This window comes from Lutjanus erythropterus, chromosome 2 (assembly GCF_056507025.1).
Source record: "Lutjanus erythropterus isolate fLutEry1 chromosome 2, fLutEry1.hap2, whole genome shotgun sequence".
Lineage (NCBI taxonomy): Eukaryota > Metazoa > Chordata > Actinopteri > Lutjaniformes > Lutjanidae > Lutjanus > Lutjanus erythropterus.
In genome coordinates, this window is record NC_139318.1 from 2,753,661 (window position 1) to 2,780,320 (window position 26,660).

General features: G+C 38.1%; 1 protein-coding gene across 8 annotated transcripts in view; it reads right to left on the reverse strand.

Annotated features, from left to right (window-relative positions):
* Window positions 1-26,660, reverse strand: part of cadpsa (Ca2+-dependent activator protein for secretion a) — a 261,922-nt gene that overhangs the window by 36,914 nt on the left and 198,348 nt on the right. For 2 of the 8 annotated variants that reach the window (XM_084725974.1, XM_084725959.1), the window contains 8 exons: window positions 26,057-26,194; window positions 21,285-21,440; window positions 18,536-18,683; window positions 18,198-18,212; window positions 14,066-14,140; window positions 11,857-11,940; window positions 10,888-10,920; window positions 5,688-5,795 (listed from right to left, as the gene is read on the reverse strand). In XM_084725974.1, the coding sequence (XP_084582100.1) occupies window positions 5,688-5,795; window positions 10,888-10,920; window positions 11,857-11,940; window positions 14,066-14,140; window positions 18,198-18,212; window positions 18,536-18,683; window positions 21,285-21,440; window positions 26,057-26,194 (757 nt within the window). The remainder of the gene's footprint in view (window positions 1-5,687; window positions 5,796-10,887; window positions 10,921-11,856; window positions 11,941-14,065; window positions 14,141-18,197; window positions 18,213-18,535; window positions 18,684-21,284; window positions 21,441-26,056; window positions 26,195-26,660) is intronic. The other 6 variants (XM_084726018.1, XM_084725965.1, XM_084725984.1 and 3 more) reach the window with 3 other exon arrangements.

Genomic DNA, 26,660 nt, shown 5'->3' on the forward strand with positions numbered 1-26,660 from the left:
CACGAACAGAGAGGAAGACAACAGGAGACGGATTAGACCTCAAGGCCTCGATTCAACACAATGGCACGGACAGATAGATGCAACTGTATACATGCCTCCACTGTTCAGTCTGCAGAGAGTCAAGCATGAACACGCACACACAGTCAGGATGCAGAGGTGACAGGGATTACACAACCTGGATGATGTCCCTGTCTCTATCAGTGGTCTCCACTCTGTTTGACCAGATCTTTTTTTATTTGATCATGGTTAATTGCTGAGATGTGTGAACACAGTAACATCACTACAACAAAGTCTGTCAGTGCAATAATACAAGCTGTAAACAAGTAGTTTAAATGGGTTATCCAGATTATCTACACCACCTCATTTGGATATTTAGATTCCTTGACCTATCTGACTTATTTTCAGCAATGGCTCCAAGAATCGCCACCTTATTGTGGTGGGGAGGGCATTGCCGTGACTCTGAGAGCTGTGTTGTTGGGTGCAGCAGATCCATGACAATTTGGTCCCAAGTGAGGAGTCTTGACCCATGGGGCCTAGTCATGCACAGCCCAAAACAACTAAAGGTAAAGGTCAATTTTATTGCAACATATTCAGTCATATAAATTACAATGTACAGGGAGATGCAGTCTCTGTATGTAACCCATCATAATATTAGGAGCAGTGGGCTGCTGCTGTGCTGTGCCGGAGAACCAGCTCCAGATCTACGCTGGTGCCATGGTCAAAGGTACTGACAGAGGAGATGGTGAAATGTCACCTCTCTGGCAGGGGAGGAACCAGAGTTAAAGTAGTGGTGGTGCAATACCAACTAGATATAGTTGGGCTTACCTATATGCATGGAACTGGGTCTGAAACTAGACTCTTGGAGAGGGTCTGGACTCTCTCCTTTTCTGGAGTGGTACAGGGTGAAAAGTGTAGGACTGTGTGGGGATACTCGCAAACCCCAAGCTAAGGGCTGGGTTCTTGTTACACAACGAGCAGGGGGAAGGCTCTGAACTCAGAATTACAGTTTGGAGTGTCTGGCCTTGGTTTGGTTCTAGAAAGAGTACTGCCTTGGTAGTTCTGATGGGGGACTTCAACAATGATGTGGCGAAACCTGTTGTGATTGGGAGGAATGACCTGCTTAATCCGAGCCTGAATGGTGCTTTGTACTAGACTTCGTGGATTGGCCATAACAAACACCATATTCGAGCATGATTCATGTTTGATCATGAATCATGCTCGAATATGAGCTTACATGCCTCTACAGCATTGCACTGCACAGAGATGGGGTTGGTCATTCCAATTTTTGACTAAGATCCAGGAGGAGCAATGTGGATTCCATCCTGGTCGTGCAACAGTGGACCAGCTTTTTACTCAGTTTACATGTGTTTTGAGGACTTGAAGAAGGCTTACAGTCATGTCCCCCTGGGAGTCCTGTAGGGGCTACGCAGGATAATGGGGAACTGGAGCCATTGCTATGAGCCATCCGATCTTTATAACCAGAGTAAGACCTGTTGTCCATGTTCTCTGCACAAAGTCAAACATGTTTTCAGTGTTGTGATATACGAAAGAGCTGTAAAACACTGCTGGGCAGAGTTCAGGGGAGATGCCTGGACTACCATGCCTGGTTCCACTATGACCCGCCCCCAGAAAATCACTAGAAGATGGATGGATAGATGGATGTTGTGAACCCTGTTAAAGTATAAGCAATCAAGCAATTGAGAATGTTATGACAACAGACAAGACCAATGGCCAACCCTCAATATAAGACCCAAAAGGAATGTTCTTTTAATTCATGTTTGCAAGATAAAAACTAGTACATCAAGAAACAAATGAATGAAATCACAGCACTGCAATGGAGGAGTGTTTTGGATTAGCTGAAAGCAGACTGTCTGAGCTGAGCCCTGGATAAAGTAAATTCCAAAAGTCCAACAAGAAAAGATAACAGCAAGATCTGTCAAGTTTAGAAAAGACTAGACTTTGGATAAGATTCTTAGTTAAAGAAAACATGTTTGTGTGATCCTGTTCACTTCAGATTACCCTAAATAATCTTTGATTCCAGATTACTGTACAGACACTGTTCTTGCAGCATTGTGTGGTGTCCCACATGAAATTATTTAGCTCAGGGAGTTAGCCAGCTAGAGCCTGATATATGCCCTCTCCTGATCAATTTAAGCACTAGATGACGGCCAAAACACTGTAGGAAATCTGGGACACTATAAAGAACTTCTTATAATGATACGCCTGCAGTGAGCACTGTGTTGTAGATTGTTGCAAGATCTGACTGCATATTTAAAAGTTTAGGTTTTATGTTCTGTGGCTCAGTTTGGCCTGACCAGCTGCTGGCTGGCTGGAAACCTAAACACAGGCAAATCTCCAATATGTCAGTGAGAAGCTTTGCAGCAACACACACCTGTGGTCTATGACAAGCATGAAAGCACAGGCACCAGTGGCATCTTAGTGCGTGTCCTCTTTCACAGCGTCAGCTTGTACCAAGTCTCCAAAAAAAAACAAAAAAAAACTGTAATTTTATCACTTTTGCTCCCTGGATTGACACATTCTAGTAACTGTGCCTTGACTACTTCTCTCTGTACAATGTGCATATGGGTGTTGCACTTCTACTGCCAAACACAACCACTGAAAATGTACAGGACTGACACGGCTTTTGTGCTCAGTAAAAAATACTGTAGTGAACAGGTCACATTATTGCAAAATAAACCCCGACAGGGTCTTAAATCACCTTGACCTGCTCACTGTACATTATCCTGCTTATTTTCTAAAAAAATAGGCACAAAATAATTCATCACAAAATACTAATTTTAAAATTAGTTTATTGATTTGAAAAGATTTTATTGCTCCTCCAGAGTTTATGATCAGAACTGTGTCTATAGCAACGGTCTGTTATTTATTGAAATGGCCTGCTATATAGAAATACAAGACCTTAGAATGCCGTAACTGACCAATCAGAATCAGGGATTTAACAAAGCTGTGTAATAAAATATAATAACTTACAGTAACATAATTTCTTACTAATATTATGAAGATCGGTTACACCTTTTTTTGTGTTTCTTATGATGCTTCTGTTTTATGTTACATTATGTGCTGTCATGTATTACTGTTGGAGTCTTTTTATGCTCCTTGTACATAACTATTTCCCTTAGAAGCAACAAAGGTTTCATTCATTTATTCATTCATTGTGACAGAAAGATTGACCTATCCTTCAAATGCACCAGCTCAATCACCAGTCACTAACCTCTGAGATTTAATGCCTCTTTTAAAAGTAGCTGCTCCTATTTGTAAGTCGTGACAAAGAAAATGTGTAGAGAATGTGTGGTGGGTGGCTGCCTGTAAACATGGACCTAAGCCATCTTACAAAGTGATCTTTTGTGCCCTCTTTTCAATTGATTAACTGTTGTTTGCTGACTCAGAAAGAGAGAGAGAGCTCTGCTTAGGATAATCCCTCCTCAAGATCAGCACAAACCGCACTCAAACACCACGAAACAAACTGGTAAACTGTGAGGAGCTGAGAGGACGGCGGCACACAAAATACGCCTGCTGCGTGCTGTGGCCCAATATGCAGCTCGTCCCAGTGCAGGGACTGTTTGAGCACATTTTGGGGAGAAATCCTCCAGTTTGACCTAAGTGGAGGCTCAGCAGAGAGGCTTAGAGATTTACTGATTGTTTTGGTGTCACTTGACCTCATCTCATGTATTGGAGGCAAACAGTGTCATGGACTGTTTTGCAAGTTGATTACAGCTCGAGTTGATTACAGTTTGTCAGCTATGGAGAAGGACACTGATGCAACAGTACAGTCAGCTTCACAAAGTGACTCGCAAGGACCCAAAAAGACATGAATCTGCACTAGATGTTGGCAGAATGACAGACATGAAATATGGAAGTTATGTACTAATGATTGTAGTTAGAGCAGAATTAAATAAATCAGCATCAAAATCAGAACGCACATCTAAATCAAAGGTGCAAGCAGCAATAATCCAGCCCTTCCACAACGCATGTTGCGGCATGTTGTGGCCTCGGCCTCTTGGCCAGACACTAACAAGTCTGAAATTTTCACACGTTTTGGACACCACAGAAGGATCTCAGTGTTAATTCCCGTCTCCACTAGGTGGCACTATAGAGCACCCACTTACAAAATGTCATTGTCTTCACTTAAGGATTTTCAGACCGCATCTGAATTGGATCTGGTCAACTTGCTAGCAGAGCACTTTACTATATAAAAGATGTCATTTCCTGTTTCCAGTAGGTGGTGTTATGACTGTTACTGAGAACTAATTTCTTCAGGCCAGGACTTTTATCAAACGTCAAGTCTGGGGCAGATTTGACCATTTACACTAAAGTTCAAAGTGACGCCAAGGCCAATGAAAACAGAATCTTTCAATGACAGTCTCTTGATGGCACACGCCAATTTTGTGTATCTGATCACTTCTTTAGGAAGATTCCGTTCAAGTACAACACAAGGAAATCAACTTCCTGTTTGGTTTAGACTATGGCTCCAATATGCTTTTTTGTGCATCTGGGCATGATACATGTGCCTACTGATTTTCATGCACGTAGGGGGTCTGCTGTTTAAGGGGCGTGTTCAGGTCATTCAGCCACGCCCATCACCAAAACATGTACCACAACTGATGAGTGTGCTAAGTTTCATGCAGCTTCAAACATGTTTAGGCCTTCAAAAATGAGATTCATTTTGGAGAAATATAATAAGTCCTTCAGTTTCAATGGGGTCTTCATGCTGAGGTCAAAGCCATATTAGCAGAAAAAAAAATCCACTTCTAAAAGAAACATTTCATGTTTTTTTGTTAATGTGGAATAAATGTGCACAATTTTGTGAAATTTAAATCTTGAAAATCAGGATCAAAAAGCTGAACAACAACTTTTAGACTATTTTCCACTTTACATGAACCTGCAAGCGAAAAGAAACACCCTTTCATTTGTTTACTCGACCGTTTGAATGGATTTTTTCATTCAATTCAATATGCTTTACTGGCCTTAATGTTAATAATGTAAACAGTACTGTCAAAACGTTAATGACACAGTCAAAAAAGTGTAGTCAAATTAATGTAGTAGTACAAATAATTAATATAATATGATTTTTTGAGTAAAATAATATAAATAAATAACAAAAAAGCACAGGAAAATGGTTTTAAACTAGTAGTTGTGTGTGTGTGTGTGTATGTGTGTGTGTGTGTGTGTGTGTGTGTGTGTTGGGGGGTCCATACATATATATATAAGATAGATCAAGATATATTTGTCACATTCAGTGATGTTATTATTCATGTATCCCTCATTTTGTGACATGCAGTCACATATTGTGCAGCTCCATGTGCTGCATGTCCCTCTGCTAAAACCTTTAGCTTCTCAATTTCTGAAATTATGGATAATAAATCAAATTTCTCATAATACTCTGCTCTGATTTTATTGTATTTGTCACATTGTATATACTGTATTTGATTATTATGAAACAGTCATTGTAAAGCTGTCTGAAAATGACTCCATACAGATTAAAGCTCACATGTATGTTGGAAAGATCAGTTATCACATGACTTTAATCATTTGACTTTGGTTGACTCTGCTGATAGGAGTGAATTTTAATCTTCTCCTACAAGTGATCATAGGTGGAGTGAATGAAACCTTGTCGTTGCTAAGCCTCCCTTTGATACGAGGAGGAGGTGGTGCTGTGGCTTACTTACATCAAATAATCTCTCTATGTACACCTCCTCGTTGACCTTCTCCCGCAGCATGTCCTGGGAATGGCGGACGAACGTCACATAACCATCAGCAACGTCCATCCCCGGCTTCTGCAAGGGACAGGGAAAAGAGAAAGATGGAAGAAGAGAAAATGGCATTTACTCAGGCAGCCACTTAAGTGTACAAATATTATTTCATCCCATCCAACTGAAATTGTATTTGCTAGATACATACACAAAGATTGATATTCATTTTGAAGCTAATAACTACTAAAACTACGTAAATTATTTAAAACGGTGAGTAGTCTATATTGTTTTGTATTCAATAGTCATGTTGAGGATATTATATAATATTTCATATATTATATAATATTTTGATGTTATTAAGGAAACAGAAAGTAATATCCACAGCAGAAGCCCCATACATTGACCATTTTTCCCGGACGCTAAATCGTTAGGGTGCATTTGAGATCAGCAAGGCCTGCGCAGAATCTATTTGTGTCTGACTTGATCCTGACTTACTCTGACATCATGCACACGTCAGGCAACGATAACCTCATGAGTTCGAGGCTGCTGCAGTTTTCAGAGCCAGGCAGCGCAGGTGTTCGGCACCAGCTGCAAACTCCTGACTGTCACCTGATCGATGAGCTGACAGGCTCCAACTGGCTCTTGATTTTGAGAACAAACACCACGTGTTGTATAACATACTAATTTTCTGTGTACTTATAATATTGAATGCTAAATAGGTTAGTCTTATGTTGTGCAGAGAAATTTTAATTTGTTAACAAGCATATATTCTGTGGCTGATAATAATAACAAAGCTTATATATATGATTTATCAAACAAACAGTTACAAACTGCTTTACAAGCCAGATAAAAAAGCAGATGATCATGGGACAGAAGGGTGATCTCTTCTATTTCAACTTCAATTAGAGGTAAAGAACTCATTTTATTTCTTCAGTTATGAAAGTGATCTGCAGACTACAGGTAACCTACAGGTGATCTAACAGGATGTTAGTGTCTCTTCCTGTACATTCTCTGCTCGAAACTGTCCAACTTGACTGCAGCTTTTCGTCACCCCTCCTGCTGCAGCTGCCTGATCTCGTCTTCTGAGCCTAATGTCAGACAATAGCCAGTGCGTTCCCAGATTGCTAGTCTTACACAGCCAGGCGTCTCCCCACAGCACTCAGAGCTGGAGAAAGGTTTGGCTCCAAACATTTACATTTTGTTATAGGAAAAAAACACTGTCTTGTTTGCATTTCTTTAAATGTGGGTGGCGCTAAGCCCAGGATGCAGCAATGGTTCTGCTTCAAAATAGTGTTGAGGGGGAACTTATTTTGGTGGAACATTTGCACATTGGGAGGCGAGTCCTGGTGTTAAAATGACTATGTGACTGCAAAAGAAAAGATAATGGCTTTTAGTTTTATTACATTCATACCGTTAGCATCCCAGGCGCTAATTTAAGTTTTAAGTGTGCAGGTTACTCTGAGGATTTTTTTGTTGTTTCCCAAGGACTTTGAAAACATAGATGCAGATGCCGCGATACTGCTCGGAGCAAGCGACCAATGGCAGGACTTACACCTGCAGTGTGCATCTGGTCAGTCAGACTACAAGGTTGCAGACAACGTTAAAGATACTGAAGACTTAAGGTCTAAAGCTGTGCTAGTGGCCCCTAAAGGTTAAAATTGTCATTACACCCCATCAATACAAAGTGTTGGACAGAGTGAACAAAATGCTGCTAATTTTGTCCAAGTGTGAAGCTGGTCCTAAGGAAACATGCTCAGCAAATTTCATCTCAGTCTGACAGATATTGTTGGCTTGTAGCTGATGCCAGAGGAGCAGAAACAAATAAAATCAACAGTCAAAGAGAAAGTCTTCAGTTCTTATTTGGAGAAAAGTAACATTTGCCTCTCCATAGAAGTGTTTGATGTATAAGGATGCAGCCTCGGGACGACAGGGCAGTTCAGTCAGCTCTTGTTAGAGAGTTGAGCTTGGCGGGGAACCAGCCCTCACAGTCTGGGCATGTGCAAAGTGAACAGGGGCACTGGAGACACTCAGTTGGGTTTGATGGGGAGAGCAGATTGTTAGGAGGCCTGCCATTCTGACATCTAAAATATTCACTGAGGACAATGCGTTTGTAAACGGCACCTTCCCTCTCTTCTCTCTTACATCAACATATCCTTCCATTTTCAAGACGAGATCACACACTCTTTAAACCTTTTTGGTCTCAGTTTCTCTCTTTTCTCCAGCTCATACAGATTCTAAAAGTCACGCAAAGAGCTCGTTGTTAGCTGCTCCTAAACTTAGTTAACACATCCGCAGTGACCCTTGCAATGTGTAAATGAGTGTCTTTTTTACCAGTGAAACTCTAATTTTGTACATTAAGGACACAATTAGCATGCTGGGCTGGAAACGGCGACCCCTGCCAGCGTACACAGTGCCTCGTCACATTCACTGACAAGGCATTAATTTGAAATTTGGCGTGCTGCTACGGCCGAAGTGTTGGCAGCTAATACAGATCTGATGCACACATACACACACACACACACACACACACACACACACACACACCAGCACTGCCACTCTGACAGCAGAATGGGCATGTGTTGTACAACATGGACTCACAATGTGTACTGCACAGAGAGCGAGGCATGAGGCATGGCTGCGTGGCCGCATGCATATGAATGGACATTTGGGGGAGGAAACACGGGGAGGTTCGATGTGGAAATACGACGACTAATACCATCTGGATTATGATTGTACATGTGAAAGCATGGTCAAATATTTGTACATGCACAAGAAACACACACAAACACACAAAAAAATGGAAAACGGCTCCATTAGAATCCATGAAACCATCTTAAACTTTCATTTGTCAAATGTATATTTCAAAGATTAAAACTCCCACCAATATCTAATCCTGAATAGATCACTGTATGAATGTTGTTTATGGCTTTCAGTTTAGTTTCAATTTAATTTAATAATTAAGACATTTAACCACTGAGATCATTTATATTATATTTAGTTTGCACAATAAGACTAAATCGAACCATTAAATTAAACTATTTGCTTAAAATTAATGTAATAATAAATGTAAAAATAAATAATTTGCAAGAGGAAACACTTTTTGCATCTTGTATCTGTCTGTAACTCAAATGCCAATATTCAGCTGTTTTTTGTCAACATAACAAGGAAATATTTATATAGATGGACCAGTGATGTTACACCTGATATTTAAGGTATCATGAAAAAAAATCATATAAAAAATTGCTTTTGTGTTTAAATAATACACATTGTGTGTGTCTGTGAGGTTTAACAAACATGTCAATTACTTTCATTATAAAACATTCAAACCTATTTTTAATGAATACTACTACTTCTACTAATAATAATAATAATAATGATAATAATAATAACATTTTTTACATAGTTTAGCAGGCTTCTTTCCTGCTTTTATCTATATCTTTGTTCTAGTATCTACATGCTAGAGGCCAACTGACAAATCAGGGCTGACATATTTGCCAACATATTATCTCACACATATTGAGACTGCTGTCAGCTAATGAGTGAAGAAAATGTGCAGTATAGAAAGTAAAAGTAAAAAAACAAAGACATGTCTGAGGTCATTCAAATCAGTGAAGCAGTGGGAAGTCATTTTCAGGATTATATCTTGTATGTCCTTGTGCACATCCATGAGATTCTAACAAAAATGGAACCTTCTCTTAAAATATTGTGCATGAATATCTTATCTGGACATAATCATATAATCATAATATGATTACCAGCCTTCACATTTACACACAATGTTCTCAACTTAAAGAGACACCAAAAAATCACATTTTTCCTCTGTCCTGCAGTGCTATTATCGGGTGAGGCACAAGATCACGTGAGAATCCAGCTTGCCAGGCTTCAAGTTATCCATTTGTGTCCCCACCAAAAGTGGTGCAGCCAGTCAACATCCGAAGAAGGACTGCTGGCAGCTGTGGGTCTGGTTTTAGATGTGACAACAGAGAGAAGCATCCATGGAAGCAACTCATATCGAGTGGCGTCTCTTGAGGAGGTTAGCATAGATACTGTGATAGCATCAGTTATATCAGAACTGGAGAGAATTCCTTCATTGAAAGAAGAGCAAAGAACAGGACTGAAGGCTTTTCATGAAAAAGATGTTTTCGCTGTTCTCCCGACCGGCTTTGGCAAGAGTTTGATCTGATTGGTTGAAGTTAGCCCATGTTAGACATGATAGACTGACAATTCATACAATCACCTGCCAAGGGGTTTTTGAAAGTGCGTGCCCTTTTCCAAACACTTTCTAAGGACAACTTCCCAAATGGTTCTGTGTAACAAACCATCTAGCGTATCAGGTTAGCCATGCTACTTATCCATCTCAATTGTTTTGGTGTGAGTTGCTGAAATTTGGAGAACGTAGAGACATCAAAAAATACGTTTGAAAAACTCAACATCAGTGTCTCTCTCCAGAAGTCATGACCTGGTTACTCACAAGCCCTTGTTGTGAGCGGTTTCAGGTATGAACTACTTTCTTTCTAGTCGAAAGAAAAGATTTCCCATGCACTCCACCATGCAAAGAAAGTAGTCCCTACATGAAACTGCTCACAACAAGATCTGTGAATTATCTTGAGTAACAGGGTCATGATTTTTACTTACCAATTTTTATACCCACTGTATCAGTCAATGAGGGGAAACAAAGTGGGGTAAACTCTGGTTTATTAACCTCTGTATTTACCCCTTCACCCCTGCTACAGGCCAGAGGACAATGTGTGGTTTTGATTTTGGGGCAAACCGTCCCTTTAATAAAAAGAAAATGGGGCTTTTTTTTCAGGGTCTTATCCCAGTGTACTGTGTGCCAAACCATCTACTCGTGTTTCTGATTTACTTGGTTGATTTTATACGTTTTTAACACACAGTGAAGGTTTTATGGGTCTGTTTAAAGAATTAAACAACACAGAGACTTTTGTGAAATATTTTAACTAAAGCCACCACCTTTCTTGAACCTTTGCCAAGTTTTTTCATGAATTTTATACATTTCCACCAAAGTATGTCTAAAATTCCACCACCAAAATATAGAAAATAGCAAATTACTCATATCTGAATGTCTTTTATAGGAGACACAGTAGATTAATAAGATGATTAATGCATTTAAGCTTTAATACATACACACACAGAAAAATAAATAAGTCTCACTTACAGGTACGTCCACATACTTTGAGGCAGCTTTCACCTTGACACAAAAGAAAAAGAAGTGAGTGAGGAAACAGTGAGGACTCCAGCTGCGGCACCACTTTTCAGAACCCAGGCGGCCATGGTGAGACTGTATAGCCTGTAGATTACTGCTTAACTGGCGACATTGACTCATGTGGTGACTTCAGCTGCAAAAGTGCACTCACAAATTCAATAACCTGCCTTTTGTAATACTGTAGGAAACCAGCTGAGGTATTAAGAGATTTTGTGCACAGGAAGAAATCAAAAAAGGTCAAACTGTATGAAAATTAGCATGAAAGATCAGCGGGAAAAAGAAAGTAAAATACAGCATGATTGAGTCATCAAGAAGATGGCTATTCAACAAATAAGATCCAAGAAATGCCACTGAAAATTAAGTTTGTCATTACTGCATCAAACCCAGAAGTAAAAGGGAAAACTTTCAAAATGTCTATTATTAGGGATTATGTAAAAATATATCAAATATCGCAATAAAAAAGATGATGATAATGCACGCCATGATATTACATGGTACACTGACATTTTTTGCACGTTTAGGTCATGGCTGGCTTATTTCATTTTATTTTATTAAAGAAGGAAAACATTCTATATTATCGATTAATTAGCGATTAATACATTTTTAATTAGTTGAATTCCTACTGGCAATTAATCAATTAATGATGGACTTTTTGATAGAGGTATTATTGCACAATGAGTTTTTGGTATTGTTGCATTCCTATCTGTTATAATTGTTCACCACAATAAAACGTCATGTACATAATCACACAACTATTACAAAAATGGTAAGTCAAAGTTAAACTTGAAAACTCTGCTACATCTAAATGATTCGTTGTTTTCAGTCTGACCACTCATGGCAACGTGGTGCACTGAAAAGTTGTCAAGATTTCCAACAATGAAAAGGATGACAGTGTCAGAAGTGTCTCTGCGTGTTACTTACTGTGAAAGATAGGAAGGAAGAGAAGAGCGTTCCCTCATCATATCTGGAGAGTTTGGCTAACACGCTCTCTAAAATGACCACAAACTGAGGAAGAGGAAAAGAGAAAAAAAAAAGCAGATGTTGAATTAGTTTACTTATTAAATGCAGCAGTTCTACAAAGTACTGAGAGTCTATTACAGTCAGAAGTCTTGCAGTTTCTTTCAGTTGTAACCAGTCTAAAATTAGTGTGTTTGTTGTCATTTGGAGTCGTTTTGAGTCCCTCTGCAGTAATTTTCCTTACTGTCCAAAAGCAGCTATAGAGTGACGCCTCTTTTAAAGAAACCCACTGGCCTTGTATTGTTAAGAATTACAGACCTATCCGCCTTTTTTTTAATATATATTTCTATAAACATTTGAGCATACTGTCTTTACTAAACTTTCTGCATATCTCCAGAATGACAACCTTCTTGACACCCACGACTGTGGTTTGCAGGCAGGTCACTAGACCAAGACCACCCCTGCCTGCTGTCACAAGGTAAACATGAAGGCTGCCTCTTTCACCTTCCTGCTGGTCCTTTCAGCAGTGTCTGACAAACCCTCCAAGAACTGTGACTCTCGGGCCTTGGACTCTTCCTGTTCACGTACTACCTCAAGGGCTGCACTTACAGTGTAACTGAACATTGTAGCCTCACTAATGGCGTCCCTCAGGGTTCTGTTCTGGATCCCCTCTTCTTTATTCCAGGTCACTTGACTCTGATATTCACTCACATATCTTTTCCTATCCAAAGCTATGCATATGACACTCAGCTAATTCTGTCTTTTCCCTGGTCTGAAACCTAGGTCACAGTATGAATCTCTACATGCTTGGCTGACCTCTCTCAGTGGATGTCTGCACACCGACCGAAGCTCAACTCCAACAGGACTGAGGTGCTATTCCCTGCAGGTAAGGCATCTCCTGTCCACGACTGTTTCATTACTTTTGAGAATTCTGTAGTGTCCTTGGCTGAGACTGCAAAGAACCTGGGCATAACACTGGATGTCCAACTGTCCCTCACCTAACATCACTGCAAAAAACCATTCCTGCCGTTACATCAACAGTAGGAATATATGTCTGTTCCTCACCTAGGAGGCGATGCTGCTTCTGGTCAAGGCACTTGTCATCTACTAAGCTACTGAAAGCTGCACCAGGCTGGTGTGTCTGCATGTGCCATCTGGCTTCTGCAGCTCATTAAGAATGCAGCAGCCCATCCTACAAAAGTTTTCCCACACTACACCAATCCTCTGCAACCTCAACTAGCTACCAGTGACTGCTCAGATCTAAATAAAGGCACTGCCTATCATGCTGCATAGCTCATATCCATCCTACATCCAGGATATGGTCAAACAATACATCCCAGCATGTCCTCTATGTTTTGCTACTACCAATCAGTTTGCTACTCCTTCACTACAAGAGGTGCCCGGCCACAACTCAGCAAAATTATGACCGTCTGCTATCCTGCCTCCCCACTGACATCTGGACAGCAGAAACTCTACACATCTTCCATCGCAAACTGAAAAGTCATCTCTTCAGACTGCACCTTAGCCCATGGAAAAAAAAACCTTCTCTTCCTATCTTATTATCTTACTGTTACTAAGTGAAGCACTTTGAAGCAGGTTAGCATATCTGATGAATGCACCTGCATGATTCTTGTAATCTTCCAGGCTGGTTGGAGAGTTATTTTTGATATGCTGGAGAACCAGCTTCTCAAAGTATTTCATCAGAATATGGGTGAGTGCCACTGCAGATGTTTTAGGTTCAGGGATGGACAGGGCCTGTGATGTTCTGGATCACCTGCCACATATCTTTGGGGTTTCTGGTGTTTAGGGCTCTCTCTCCAGTCTCTCCTGATGTCTCCTCTTTGCCTCCTTGACGCTTGCTTTAAGTGTCACTCTGGTAATATTGTATGTCACCTGACTGGAATGTAGCTTTTTGGGTCTTGATTGTTTGGTCATTTGGAGTTTGTTTGAAGTCATTTGGAGTCTCTTTGTATGGTCATCTTGCATCCCATCAAGTCATGTAATGTCTTTTACAGTCTCTGGATGGTTGTCTTGCGTCTCTGTTTTCATTTTGTGGTTGTTTTGAGAGTCTCTGTAGTTGTTTTATGTCTCTCTGTGGTCATTTGAATCCAACAGGAGATGTTAACAATTACTTCAAATGCAAATGTATTTAAATTTTTACTCTATATTGTACCTTGGCTACCAGCAGAGTTATCATCTCCTTCACCGTCTCTTCAATTAGATTGTCAATTTGGGAATGGTATTGTCTCTACAAAGGAAGAAAAAAAACATGTTATTCTTCTTATCCACACTCAGCAACTCCACCAAGAAGTAACTTTACAGAGAAACACTGGACATTTTGTTATTAACTGACATGATTTTTTATTTATAGCCTGTTAATTTGCATTGCCTTAATGTTTTGTCATAGGACAGTCACACACTATTTTCTGTTAGAGCACCAATATAGTACAAATTTGATTACCAACAGTATTTGACTTGAACACATTATTTATTTGTACCTGAAAGTCACAGATGAAGATTTGGAATATCAAGAGTTGAGGTTTGTGTCACTTGCCCTGATTGATGCTTTTCCCTGTGTTCGAAATCCTTCAGCTTAATGGACTGATGGTCCATGGAAGTTATTGCACAGGTGAAAATAGCTGAAAATGTCTCATCATGTCCCCTTAAAAGCAGCCATGTCCAATCCTGCTATTCCAAGGATGAATTTTGGGGTCAACTGGTCCATATTTTTATGGATCTGTATCAACTAAAATACTCCTGAACAAATGCTGATGCCTTTTTTAACCTAAATTTCAACTTGTCTGTTTGATAAATATTTTCTTGGAAAATGGTTAGCTGATCACATCACAACAGTTTCACACTCTGTTCATACTGTATTAATAATTTGTGCCAACCATCTTAAACGTTTTGAAGCAGGACCTTCAGTATATGGATGAAGTAGGCTGTGAAAAATACAATGTACCAATTTAAGTAGCATTCAAGAAGTAGTAGTGAACAGTCATGTAGTGTTCATTTTGATAAACATTATCTCTAACACCACCACAGTAATAAACAAATAAAAGCAAAAAACAGTTACTGTAAAGCCTGACTGTTTGATGTTTTAACATCTGACACAGTGAATTCAGGATTTATTTTGACCAAACCAGAGTTGATGATTGTTCAATCAGTGGAAAGACTTAATCAGACAATTCTGGTCAGTTCTGTTCTGATTTGTTTCTGTCTGTTGAGTTTAAATGAAGTGTGCTTTATGTTCACAAGGCAATTAAAGCTTGTTTTAGTTTGGCAAAAGAGAGAAAGTTGAATTCAGAAGGTGATTGGTTGTAGTTTTGTATGTTTGTTTAATAAGGAAAGTAGATGTGAGAATATATCCATTCTTGACATTTTGTGAGTTCATTTTGTACATTTTGTGAAGGCCTGGACACATCTCCCAGCTTCTTCTTTGTTTTTGTTGTTTGTTGTTGTTTTCTGATTTTTTTTTTTTTTTTTGACAGGCAGTGGCAGCTGGTATGAGATAAAACTTCAAGTTTAAGCCATTACTACTTCAGTTCTGACACCAACAATACAGCAAGATGACAATTTGTGGCGGTCTACCTTGTGTTTGGCTTCAGTTTTATCTTCGTTTTGCCTCCAGCTGACACCATGACATAGTTATGACATCTGGTCAAAAAGGATCTATAATGCTTTATGCCCACAAGACTTTGAAGAACAAAAGTTGTTGAAAAGCCACAGAATTCAGTAAAAATGTAAAATTAGAGTCAGATTAGAGCCATAGTAAACTTAATCTGTATACTTCATGAATCGAACTGTAGCACCGAATTTAGTCACTGGACCTCATTTGTAATAAAAAGTCATTAGTCAAACCTCTGAATTGAGTGTTAAAGGATTTCAGCAGTGTACTGTGGGGATGCGAGGATTAGAGAGTTGAGGACCGTCTGCAGTGAGAACGATAACTTTAACAATGACTCTAATGATGTGAGTATCGACACTGATGAATGGTAATGTTCTGTAAACAGTGGTACCATGCATGTGCAATCTGCTGGACTGACTGTCAGGATTGACTGTTTGCCACTTTCATTGTGTGGCCATCCACTTGAGTTAGAATGATTTTTAAAACATTATATTTATAGTTAGAGTTATCAGTCTCAGTGTGGACAGCCCTTTAAAGGAAGAGACTCTAAGGTCAACAAACACACATGTTAGCACAGCACTCACTACTATTACAATATAAAACTACAAATGCAATAGAGATGCATACTGAAGAACTGATACATCTTTCTTTTCATTTCATTTTTCACATGAAATAATCTATTAAGTGAGTTTTTATGTTTGTGTACTCTGGACATGCTCTGTTTTTAGTTGTTTGAAAAGCCTTTTTTAGTTTTGCTTGCTTGTTGATGAACTGCATTATTAATTTAATCACTCATTCTTGAGAACTGGGAGAAAAACGTATTCTGAGGTGTGCAGGTGCCAAGCTGCTACTCATCTCCAATTAAGCCAGCTACATATACTGAGCCTCAACTCCACCACACAGCCAGATCGTTGACTCAGCTTCGTCAGTTAGTCTCGCTTCAGCCTCTCTATTTTTCTTGTTTTGTGTTTAGCTGTTCTGCTAATTCCTGTTTCCTGCTTCCTTCTTGACCCAGACACCTGCCTCTGACCCACTCCTGTCCCTCCTGAAACTCTCCCTCCTAACTTTGGATCTACACTCTGGATTTTTGGAATCCCTCTGCCTGGTTTCCCCACTAATCCCCCTTATCTCGCTGTGCTCCGTACCCTGGCTCATAGCTCAGCCCCTGCTCTTCCCCCCAGCTAAAAGATTAATTCTTTCACTTAAAATTGTGTATAATATGAAATCTTGCATTTGGGTTCAAATTCAGTTGTTCAGTGTTACATTTTTATCCTTCAGTTATGTTGGACAAATTTTTTTTTTATAATCAAATTGTTGATTATTAAATCATGTAACAGGCCAGCCTCATACTGATTAAATGTAGATGTTAGCCCTATCAGATTTTCCGAGTTCATTTCTCAGTATAGCTGTAGTGAGCAGCCATTTTATTTTTTAAAGTGTCTCAGAGTTCTCTTAATGTTAATCAAAATACACATTTTAAACCATAATTCTTATTTAGCTTTGATTTAGAAGGACTACAGAGTTGACAAGTTATGGTTGAGTCACATCTGATAGAAATATTACTAATGAATTTGTCAAAAAATAGAAAGTTTACCAGTGCTTGAGCAGTATTCCTGCTTTTTTTTAAACCAGGAAGTGAGATACAGCTAACCCTTTTTATGCCTGATTAAATCATGTTGTTGAATTGACAGAAATCTGGGACACAACTTTAAAAGGTTAACATTTTCATAGAAAAAAAAATATTGTAAGACAAATATGATTATAATACATTTATACACCTATACTATCAGTAGGTATTGTTTTATTTAGATTTCAATGGTTTTTTTTTAACATATTTTTAAATTGTTTGAAGTTGTAAATTCTTGTCTGGGATGAGGCTGCTTTCTGTCACAGAAAATAAAGCAAACCAAAACATTATGTAAATTCTTAAAGTATAAATTTTCACCCCAAAAATCAACTAATTAGAGGGTGGCATGTTTTTTTCTGGAGGATTTTATTGGAGTGAGCAGTAACAATCCTGAACCTGGCCTGAAACTGAAAGCTCAGACTGATACATAACTGAGTGAGGTCCATTAGATTATTGGTTAAAGGGACAGTACCTGTAAAAGTGGTGCTGAAGTTTTGAAATAAAAAAAGCAAACCAAAACATTTCATAAATGACATCCTCTTTAAAGAAGAGAAATGTTTTTGGAAGGACATGATTTGTCCCAGTTCTCAGGAATGAGCGTTATAGATACTTTCCTGTGTTTGTTTTTAGTTGCAGTAAATGAATGGAGTACTTCATAACCATTTTTTAGGACCACTGAGCTTCTTCACTAAAGAAAGGCGAGCGCAGTGAAGGACTGGAGCGATCAGTCCTGCTTTGGAGCAGCTGTCATGGACACTCAGAGGCAGCGTTGCTGAGAGGAATCCTTTTGTTGTTTAGCCTCGTAGCACCAACAGAACAGCGAAGGACTTCGCAATAATTATTCATCGTCAGTAATTGGTATCACTCTCAAGATTCTGCGAAATACGAGATCTCTCACTTCTGCCCCATGTATATTCAATACTATCTACACATATGCTAATGAAATCCAAACAATTCAAGCGGAGGAAGACAGGCAGGGAAAACTGATGGCTAATTATACATTTAGGAATTGGAGGGTGAGATTTCAATTGAATTCATAGCCACACTTACCCAGTCTCTAACAAACTTTCACAAGACAGAGAGAAGGAAAAAAACAGCAGAAATGGAGAAAGACTGAGGTGACATGGCACATGTAAAATTATGTGAATATTTCAAAAGAAGCAAGTGGCAAAGAAAGAAAGAAAAGTTGCACTAACAAAGAAGAAAAAAAATAACTAAAATACAAACATTTGGCCTTTAAATTCTATGAGATTTAAACAGGGAACCTGTATGATGTCCACATGGAGTCAGTGGCAGGTTCAAACTTTAGGGAAGATTAAATGATTTGCTCTCAAACAGAGCTCCCACTCCTTTGAGAAAAATAAGTTCCCATCTTTAGTGTCTCCTACCTCCTGTCCCAGGTCCATGGCACACAGCTTTGCTGATTGGGCCTTTGCGTCCACCATGACGTTGAACATGGTGCAGATGGACTGCGGCACACGGAAGTCTGTGGCCCGGCTGCTCTTCTGAAGCTTGGCCTCGAACGCTGCCCGTGTTCTTCAGAGAAGGAGAGGAACGTACAGGGCTGAAGTCAGGATTTCAGAAATACTGAAGTCATGAGTCCCTCAATCCATCTACCAACCCCCCGAATAAATGCCAGGTTCATTTATACTTATACTTATTCTAATCTTCACACATGAAGCTCTGAATGCTATTTCAAAGCCTTTTAAACACTGACTAATTAGTCAATTTTATTTATATTTAGTCTATTAATTAGAATCTGCTGGAACGACTTTATTCTCTACTATAAATAAAGTAGTTCCTACATGAAACTGCTCACAACAAGGTGTGGGAAATATCTTGAGTAACCAGGTCATGATTTTTGGAAAGAGACACTGGTTTTGAAGTTTTTTAAATGCATTTTTTGGGTACCATTTAATCCTGTGATATTGGAGGCAGCCATCTCTACAGCTGATATCTCCAAAATCTCTGCCATTCAGCAAAATGATCTGATGGATAGATGGATAAATAGAACTACAGGACAGAGGAAAAATATGTTTTTTTGATTTTGGGGTGAACTGTCCCTTTAAGAAATATTTTGAGGGACCAGTACTACAGTGTTCTTATTTTATGGTCAACTTTACAACATTACAGAATTACAACTCTCTTACTTCCTTGTCATTACTTTTTTGTAAAGTAACATTTCAAGGGAAGATTTGACAACTCTGGTCACTTCTTATGACTTTTTTCAAATTTTGTATTTAAATAGAAGATCAAATCATAAATTACAATTAGCTAAAGACCTACTTCAACCCTGAATGAAAAAACACAATCCTGGTCTTTATCTGAACAAACAAACAAATAAACAACAAAAAAAAAAACAATCTGTAATGTAAGAGTCTAAATCCTATAGTTAAAACTCAGTCATGTCTTCCCTAAAATATCCCGTTTCAGATGTGGTGTGGTGTGGTGGTGTATTTTCAGCAGCACTGACACAAGTGAATGATGCTTGACTCTATGATCTTCTCAACTACACATCGCTGTTTGTCACTTCATACAGTTAACACTACTCCACAGAGTATATAGGCTACAATATCATGTAGATTAGAGTATTTATAGTACATGGTCTAGAGAATATTACAGATCTGAAGTGAAACAGACAGAGGGGCAGAACAAGGGCGGTGCATTCTGGTCATTTTGCTGACAAGGTGGATGGCATATCCCCTCATCCATCTTCAAATACTGGTCTGCTAGTTTCAGATAGTGGTAACCCCAACTGGTCTACCTCACATCCCATGTCAGAATATTATTAACTGCTGTGAAGTGTTGTGGCAGCTGATAAGCCTTCAAACCACAGGGGGTAGTAACTAATTACAAATACTCAAATTACTGTAATTAAGTAGTTTTGTTGGGGTACTTGTACTTTTAGGAGTAGATTTCCAGGTTTGTACTTTTACTCATACATAAGTATGCATTTTATTATGTAAGGCACCTGCACTGGTAACCTGGTCACTTTATAAGGTAGTTATTGTGTATTTCATATTGTATTTTCTAAAGTGCAGTGTGTTCTTGCTGCTTCTACTATGGTTGGCTCCTGGATTTACTGTAATATGTATTGTACCTTGAATTCTTATCTGCTGCATCTACTTGTTATGTGCAGGAATACACGTTGAAATTAGTGTCTCACTAAATCTGGTGGAATCATGTTTTGATTTCCTATAAATGATCAACTGTCCTTTTAGAAATCAAATAATCTAAACTAAACAAAATTACACAACATAATCTACTTTTTAAAATCATAACTGAGTACTGAGTACAATTTGAATTAATATCTAAACTTTTCATCAACGTTTTAGTAGCCAATAAGGTGATCTGATCACAAATGGGCCAGTGAAACCAGTGATATACAAAAAAATTAAATAAAACAAAACAAAACAAAATGCCATGGTAGCACACAGTTGGAGTAAGAATGTTAATGATTAATTGCTGTTAAGGATTTAGCTAATTAAAAATACATTCATGGATATTTATATAATCTTTTTACATTGTTTTGTCCAACAAAGCCATTTGTTTAATAAGGAAAATTAAACTTGGACTTAAAATGAAGTGAAAAACAAATGAAATGAAAAATGACAATAATACACAGAAAAATGAGGGCAAATTAATTAAAATATTAATGATTAATAGGTTGTTCATTTTCAAATTTTGGTTCAGGAAAATGCACAAAATTCGCAAATTTAGTTTAGAGAGGTGACATCAGTGGTTAAAAGTAATGACAGAAGGGCGGGACTGAGAGAAAAAGACATGATTACAAATATGTCTGCAGCTTCAGTTCCTTGGACAGCATCACGGATTTATCAACACACAGCACAGTTAGACTGATGATGTTTCAGGGTCATGGTCGAGGCCACAGATTCTAACTGCCACAAAACTCAGTCGGATAAAGGATCAGTGAGGAGGTTAAAAAGTCTGTTACTCAAACTGGACTTCCTGCACAGTGTTTCATGTCTCACAGGAACCTGTTGTAACACATGGTTCAAGATACACTCCACTAATTCTGCCCAGTATTTCTTCCTTGTTCACTGTTGATGTATCAAAACTCAGTTTACAGTATAATCATGTTAGTACTACAATATATTCTTATTTAATCTGTATTACCTTTTTATGCAGGACTCGATCATGTCGCTGGACATCAGCTTCAGTCGGGTCTCCAGGTGTTTGCCAAACTCCTCCTCTGGCCAGTGGAGATCTCTGATGAAGGTCTGCAGAGCGTCCAGCTTCCAGAAGAGATCCTCCGATGTCCCTGAGCCGTTACTGCAGGGCCACAGGTCAGAGTGTCGCATTTTAAAAAAACAAGACAACTATTATCATCACTGCAAATGAAAAGTTTACATGGCTACTTAGAATTCATGCTGAAATCTGAGATGATAGTTATCTAAGGAAGAGTTCTGACTTTATTCCCATAATTCTGACTCTATTCTAATAATTCTGATATTAAACTCAAAATTGTGACTTTATTGTCATAAGTCTGACTTCATTTTCAGAATTCTGGCTGTTTTGATAGTTGTCTAAGGAAGAGGATCGGGGCCACGTGAAGAATTTATTTGAGTTCTGACTTTATTCTCTGAATTCTGACTTTATTTTTATTTATTTATTTATTTTCTGCATTAAACCTCAGAATTTTGAAAATATGGTCTTTTCATACATGGCTCTAATCCTCCTCCTTATCTAACAATAAGGAATTACCAGTTGTAAAAGTTTTGTCAGTGGTATCGGTGGTAACATTGCTAACTTTCCACTATCTTCTAAACTTACCTCAATTAGAAAACATCAAACTGATTTTTCTCATACTCTTGTGTACAATGTTGAGTGAGTAAACTGTATTCACCTCAACACAGTCTATACTGAGCTCTGAGGGGAAGCAGGATCCATGCTAACACTGTTTTACACACTACACTGTGAGTATAGGTGAAAATGTATGCATGTTCCCTCCTGTCATTTACATACCGAGCAACATTAGTGGGTTAGACTGTGTGAATGTGTGGGTGCAGGAAATTCATCTTTGTACTGTACGTGTGATGGTTAGTCAGTTTTGCAAAGTGTATTTCATTTATAATAATAAGAACAGAAACAAGAGGGAAGGCAAACCATGAGCTGTAGTCTTTACTGGACAGATTCAGGGTTCCCACTCACTTGAAGAAATCCTCATTTTCAAATTCAAATGCGTGCTGGTCGCCAGTACTGTCATGCAATACCTTTTTATCTGCAGCACACTTTTTGTGCATTTCTGCTGAATTAAATCAACAGGTTTTCCAGAATGCGTGGGAACCCTTAGTCTGCTGATGAGAACTAGAAAAAGGGGTCACATGTGGAGGAATGTGAGGACCAGGATTAGCTGCTGACAACATTATTAGGATCGTTACTTCCTTTAACCCAGTCCCAGCAGACTGAAGCACAGTGCAGGGACAAAGTCAGACACAAGGGGCCCCTCCTAAACCATCTACTCCAAAGAAGTAGAGAGAAGTCAGGGCCAGGGTGCTGACCTACAGCGTCGGGTAAGTGAGGGAAAGGCTTTGGAATGGAATGATATGAAAAGACGCAAGTTCATAACCAGGACAGCAGCGATTGAGGTCATGTGTGTAAATTTTACTTTACCAGAAGTTTTAGTTCTGGTGGCTGTTGAAACATGCTGCCAAAGTAATTATAAGACAATAGACTATCTTTAATTGGTTTAGATCTTGAGATGATTTTTAAAAGGTCTTTGTGGTGACCCTGTGGTGTTTATGGACAGTTACAGTGTACAATGTCCACCACAGATTCTTGGTTTGCTGAACTAGTGAAACAAAGAAGAAAAAAGAAGTAGCAGAAAGAAGTAGGTGAAAGAAAAAAAGGACTTTGGATTTAGATTTGTTGAGATTAAGCTTGTGACCAAGCACAAGGAAACTAAAAAAGACAGAAGGGTCATCACTTCACTATAGAACTGCTTGGTGCTAGACTTTGGCTCCAGAATTTGGTGCCTTGGTTCTTGGTTCCAAAACCCAACATATCTATGTTGTATGATCTTTGATGAAGAAAGGTGAAGGCTTCCAAATAAAGACAAACAAAAATATGCACATGTTTTAAAATATGTTTCAATATACTGTTTTTGACCATTCCTTCTTTTTTAGTTTCCTTGGTTGAGAAGTGTACCCTGGTTTAAGGAACTGTCTGTAACAGTGCAAGAAATTACACTAAGTAGTACAGGCACCATATTCCATAACCGTTGAAGCAGAAAGCCAAGTGAAGTGGTTATAGCCTAATTTTTAAAGTAACAGTTCACCACAAAATCAAAAATACATATTTTTCACCTTCCCTGCAGTGCTATTTATCCTGGATTCTCTTCAGTATGGTGGAACTAAATGGCACTAAGCTTGTGGTGCTCAAAGAGGGGAAAAATACATTTGAAAAACTCAAGCACAATGTCATCACTTTAAAATGTGTCTACCTTCTAAACTAGTAACGTGCCCATTAGCTTCTGCTGTAGCCTTCTTTACTTTTAGCTATTCACAGTACAACTAGCATGGCTATAGACTGGTATTTAAATCTGTAAAAGATTGTTGTATACAGAATAAACAATGTATGTGGGGTATAAATAAAGTACACTAACAAACAGGGAATTGAATATATTTTAAATGAAGAGAAAATGACTAGAAAATCTGGAGATGATTTAATAGCCTGAAACTACATGCCTGCTAGTTGGTAATTTCTCTAAGGAACATTTCTTATTCACAAAAGCAGCATGCATAACATACTGCACATCCTCAGTGTTAATAACATGGATTTAATATTATTTGAATGAATTTTACTTGCTCTTTGGTTTGTGCTTTTTGTCTCCTTGTTATGATTTTGCATCTTTTCATTCCTTATAAAAATACATATGTGGGAGTGAAGATGTTTGCCTTCTCCATCCGTCCACACACACCATGCTGTGATGTTGGCATGAACGTGGCTTTGGGTCTGCATGAAACGCAACACGCCACCACAGCTTCATAAGAATTAATTTACACACTCCTGCACTAAACCTGCCTCCACCAGTCCTTCTGGATATTCAGTTTGGACTTTTGTGACAACTCTCCTGATTTTGGAGAGTGCAAATGAAACAAGTCTACCATCTCTGTCGGTATCTGCAAAGTGAATTAGTTACTAAATATAAAGTGAAGGTTGAAACGCAGCTCTCATCATTTTTACAATGAAAACTCAGGTGCTGGTATTTTTGAATGTGTATGCAGAAGGTTCCTGATGAGGGAATAGGGCTGGATGTGCTGCGGCGACAGCGTCACACTCAGCAGGAAGCTGCAGCGTACTGTATGAAGCAGCTTTTACACCTCTGATCCCTGTTGATGGTGCAGACAACGTTTCGCTTAAGTTTCCAAAGTGCTATACATGATGTGTCAAGTGTTTATTGAGATATTCAGAGTGCTTTTAATGATAACACTCACAAGATCACATACATATTAATAGAAACCCTCACTGATATCAGAGGCTTTTACACATTCTTCAAAAAAATTAATAATGTTAACTGATTATACCAGCAAACAAAAAAGGTGTATTTATTGATAAATGCTGTTAAAATGACTCTGGCTGCTGCAGCTACTCAAAACATTCCTCCTCAAATCTCAAAAAGGCTAAAGTAGTCATGAAAAGCATCCTAAATTAAAACTTTTATGGCATTTCTTGAAACAATAATAATTGTCTCTTGTTAATCAGCATTCTAGATGTTGTTTTGAAAAATGCTTTATTACTTGCAGTCTTAACATCAATCAGTTAAGGTTCCTGATATATGATTACAAAACCAACAAACTTTTCAATTTCAATTTAAAAAAAAAAACTTTCTCTCCCATTATCATTTCTATAGCAATGTTACTTTAACTATCATGCATTATTATGAAATATTCTGTTGCACATATTAAATTAATAATAATATATAAATATTATATTAATAATATTATTTATTAAATATCATGTGCAATAATAAGTAATATTACTTTTTAATTACATGTGTAATATCAATATCAATATCATGTGCAAGATGAAAATTTAAAAAATACATTGCTTATGATTTTTAAATGTTTTAAAAATATAATTCATTGTGATGCATTATATGATTTTTTATTATTCAGTATTATTATTCAGTGTCCAATGTCCAATGTCCAGTATTACTGTCAATATTAAGTGCAATATGAAAATTAATACTTCACATGAAAAAAGTTGAGTTAAAGTCATATTCAGGGTCTTGTGCAAAATTACTTTTAATATCATGTGCAGTATGAAAAGTTATATTCATTCATTTGCAATATGAATTTGTATTACATGTCAATATCACTGACAATATTACTGTCAATGATATTGTCTGTTATTTTCAAGATCAAATGTAGTATGAATATTAATAAGAAATATATACTATTGCACAATATTTAAAGTTATATTCAGCATCATGTGCAAGACTATCTTTAATATCATATGCATGTTGTATATATTAAAGCTATTCAATATCATGTGCAGTGCTAACTTGTATAACTTTTCAGTATCATCTTCAGTATTACTGTCAATATCATGTGCAATATGAAAATGAATACAAATCAATATTGCACATGATCATCATTTTCAGTGTCATGTGCAATATTACTGTTAATATGTGCAATATTAAAAGTAATAAAAATTCTTCTATTGTGTTCATTAGACTCTGTCTTTTGCATTTGATCCTGATACATTTTAAATGTATTACTTTATTTCTGATAGTGTAATTGAAGAAAGACGACAGTTTTGGATGTGCATCTAAATGTTGCAGCTAACCGTGCAGCGTCGAGGTCGTACTGTACGACTTAGATGCCACGTTCATGCCAAGCACATGTGTGTGTGTCTCAGGCTGTACAAGGCTGACAGTTACACACTCCGAGTCATAATTAGCTGACATCCAGTTGGGTGGAGAAAAGCTGGGCATTGGTGGGAGGTTAACACTTGGCTTGACTGTTAGATTTGGTACTTTAGGCATTTGGAGGTTAACATTGGGCAGAGTGCTTGTTATGCTCCTGTGGACAGAAACAGAATGACAGAGGACAGAAGACAGAGATTCTACGTCAAACCTGATGCAGACAATCGTAAAGAGCAACAAAGTGAAGAGAAGTTTAAGTCACGCTTTAGTTAAAGATACACTTTGAATTTGTTCACAGGAATAATACCAGCAGAAAATGTGAAATTAGACTTTTTAATACGGCATTGATGAACACAAGAAAACATGGTCTCAGTTTTGAAATGATACAGTCCTGGTCTTGTTATATTTCCTGTTGGAAATACATCTGGTTACACTTTATTTGAAGAGATGTGCATCAGACTGACATGACACTATCATAAGAATGACATGACACCTGTAATGTCTTAATGAATGTTGGGCCTCATTCACCAACTGTTCTTCTTAAACCCCACTTTCGCAGTTTTCTCAATTATTCTGTCATTCACCACTGTTTTCTTACGAGGGATCTGTTCTCAGGTAAGAAC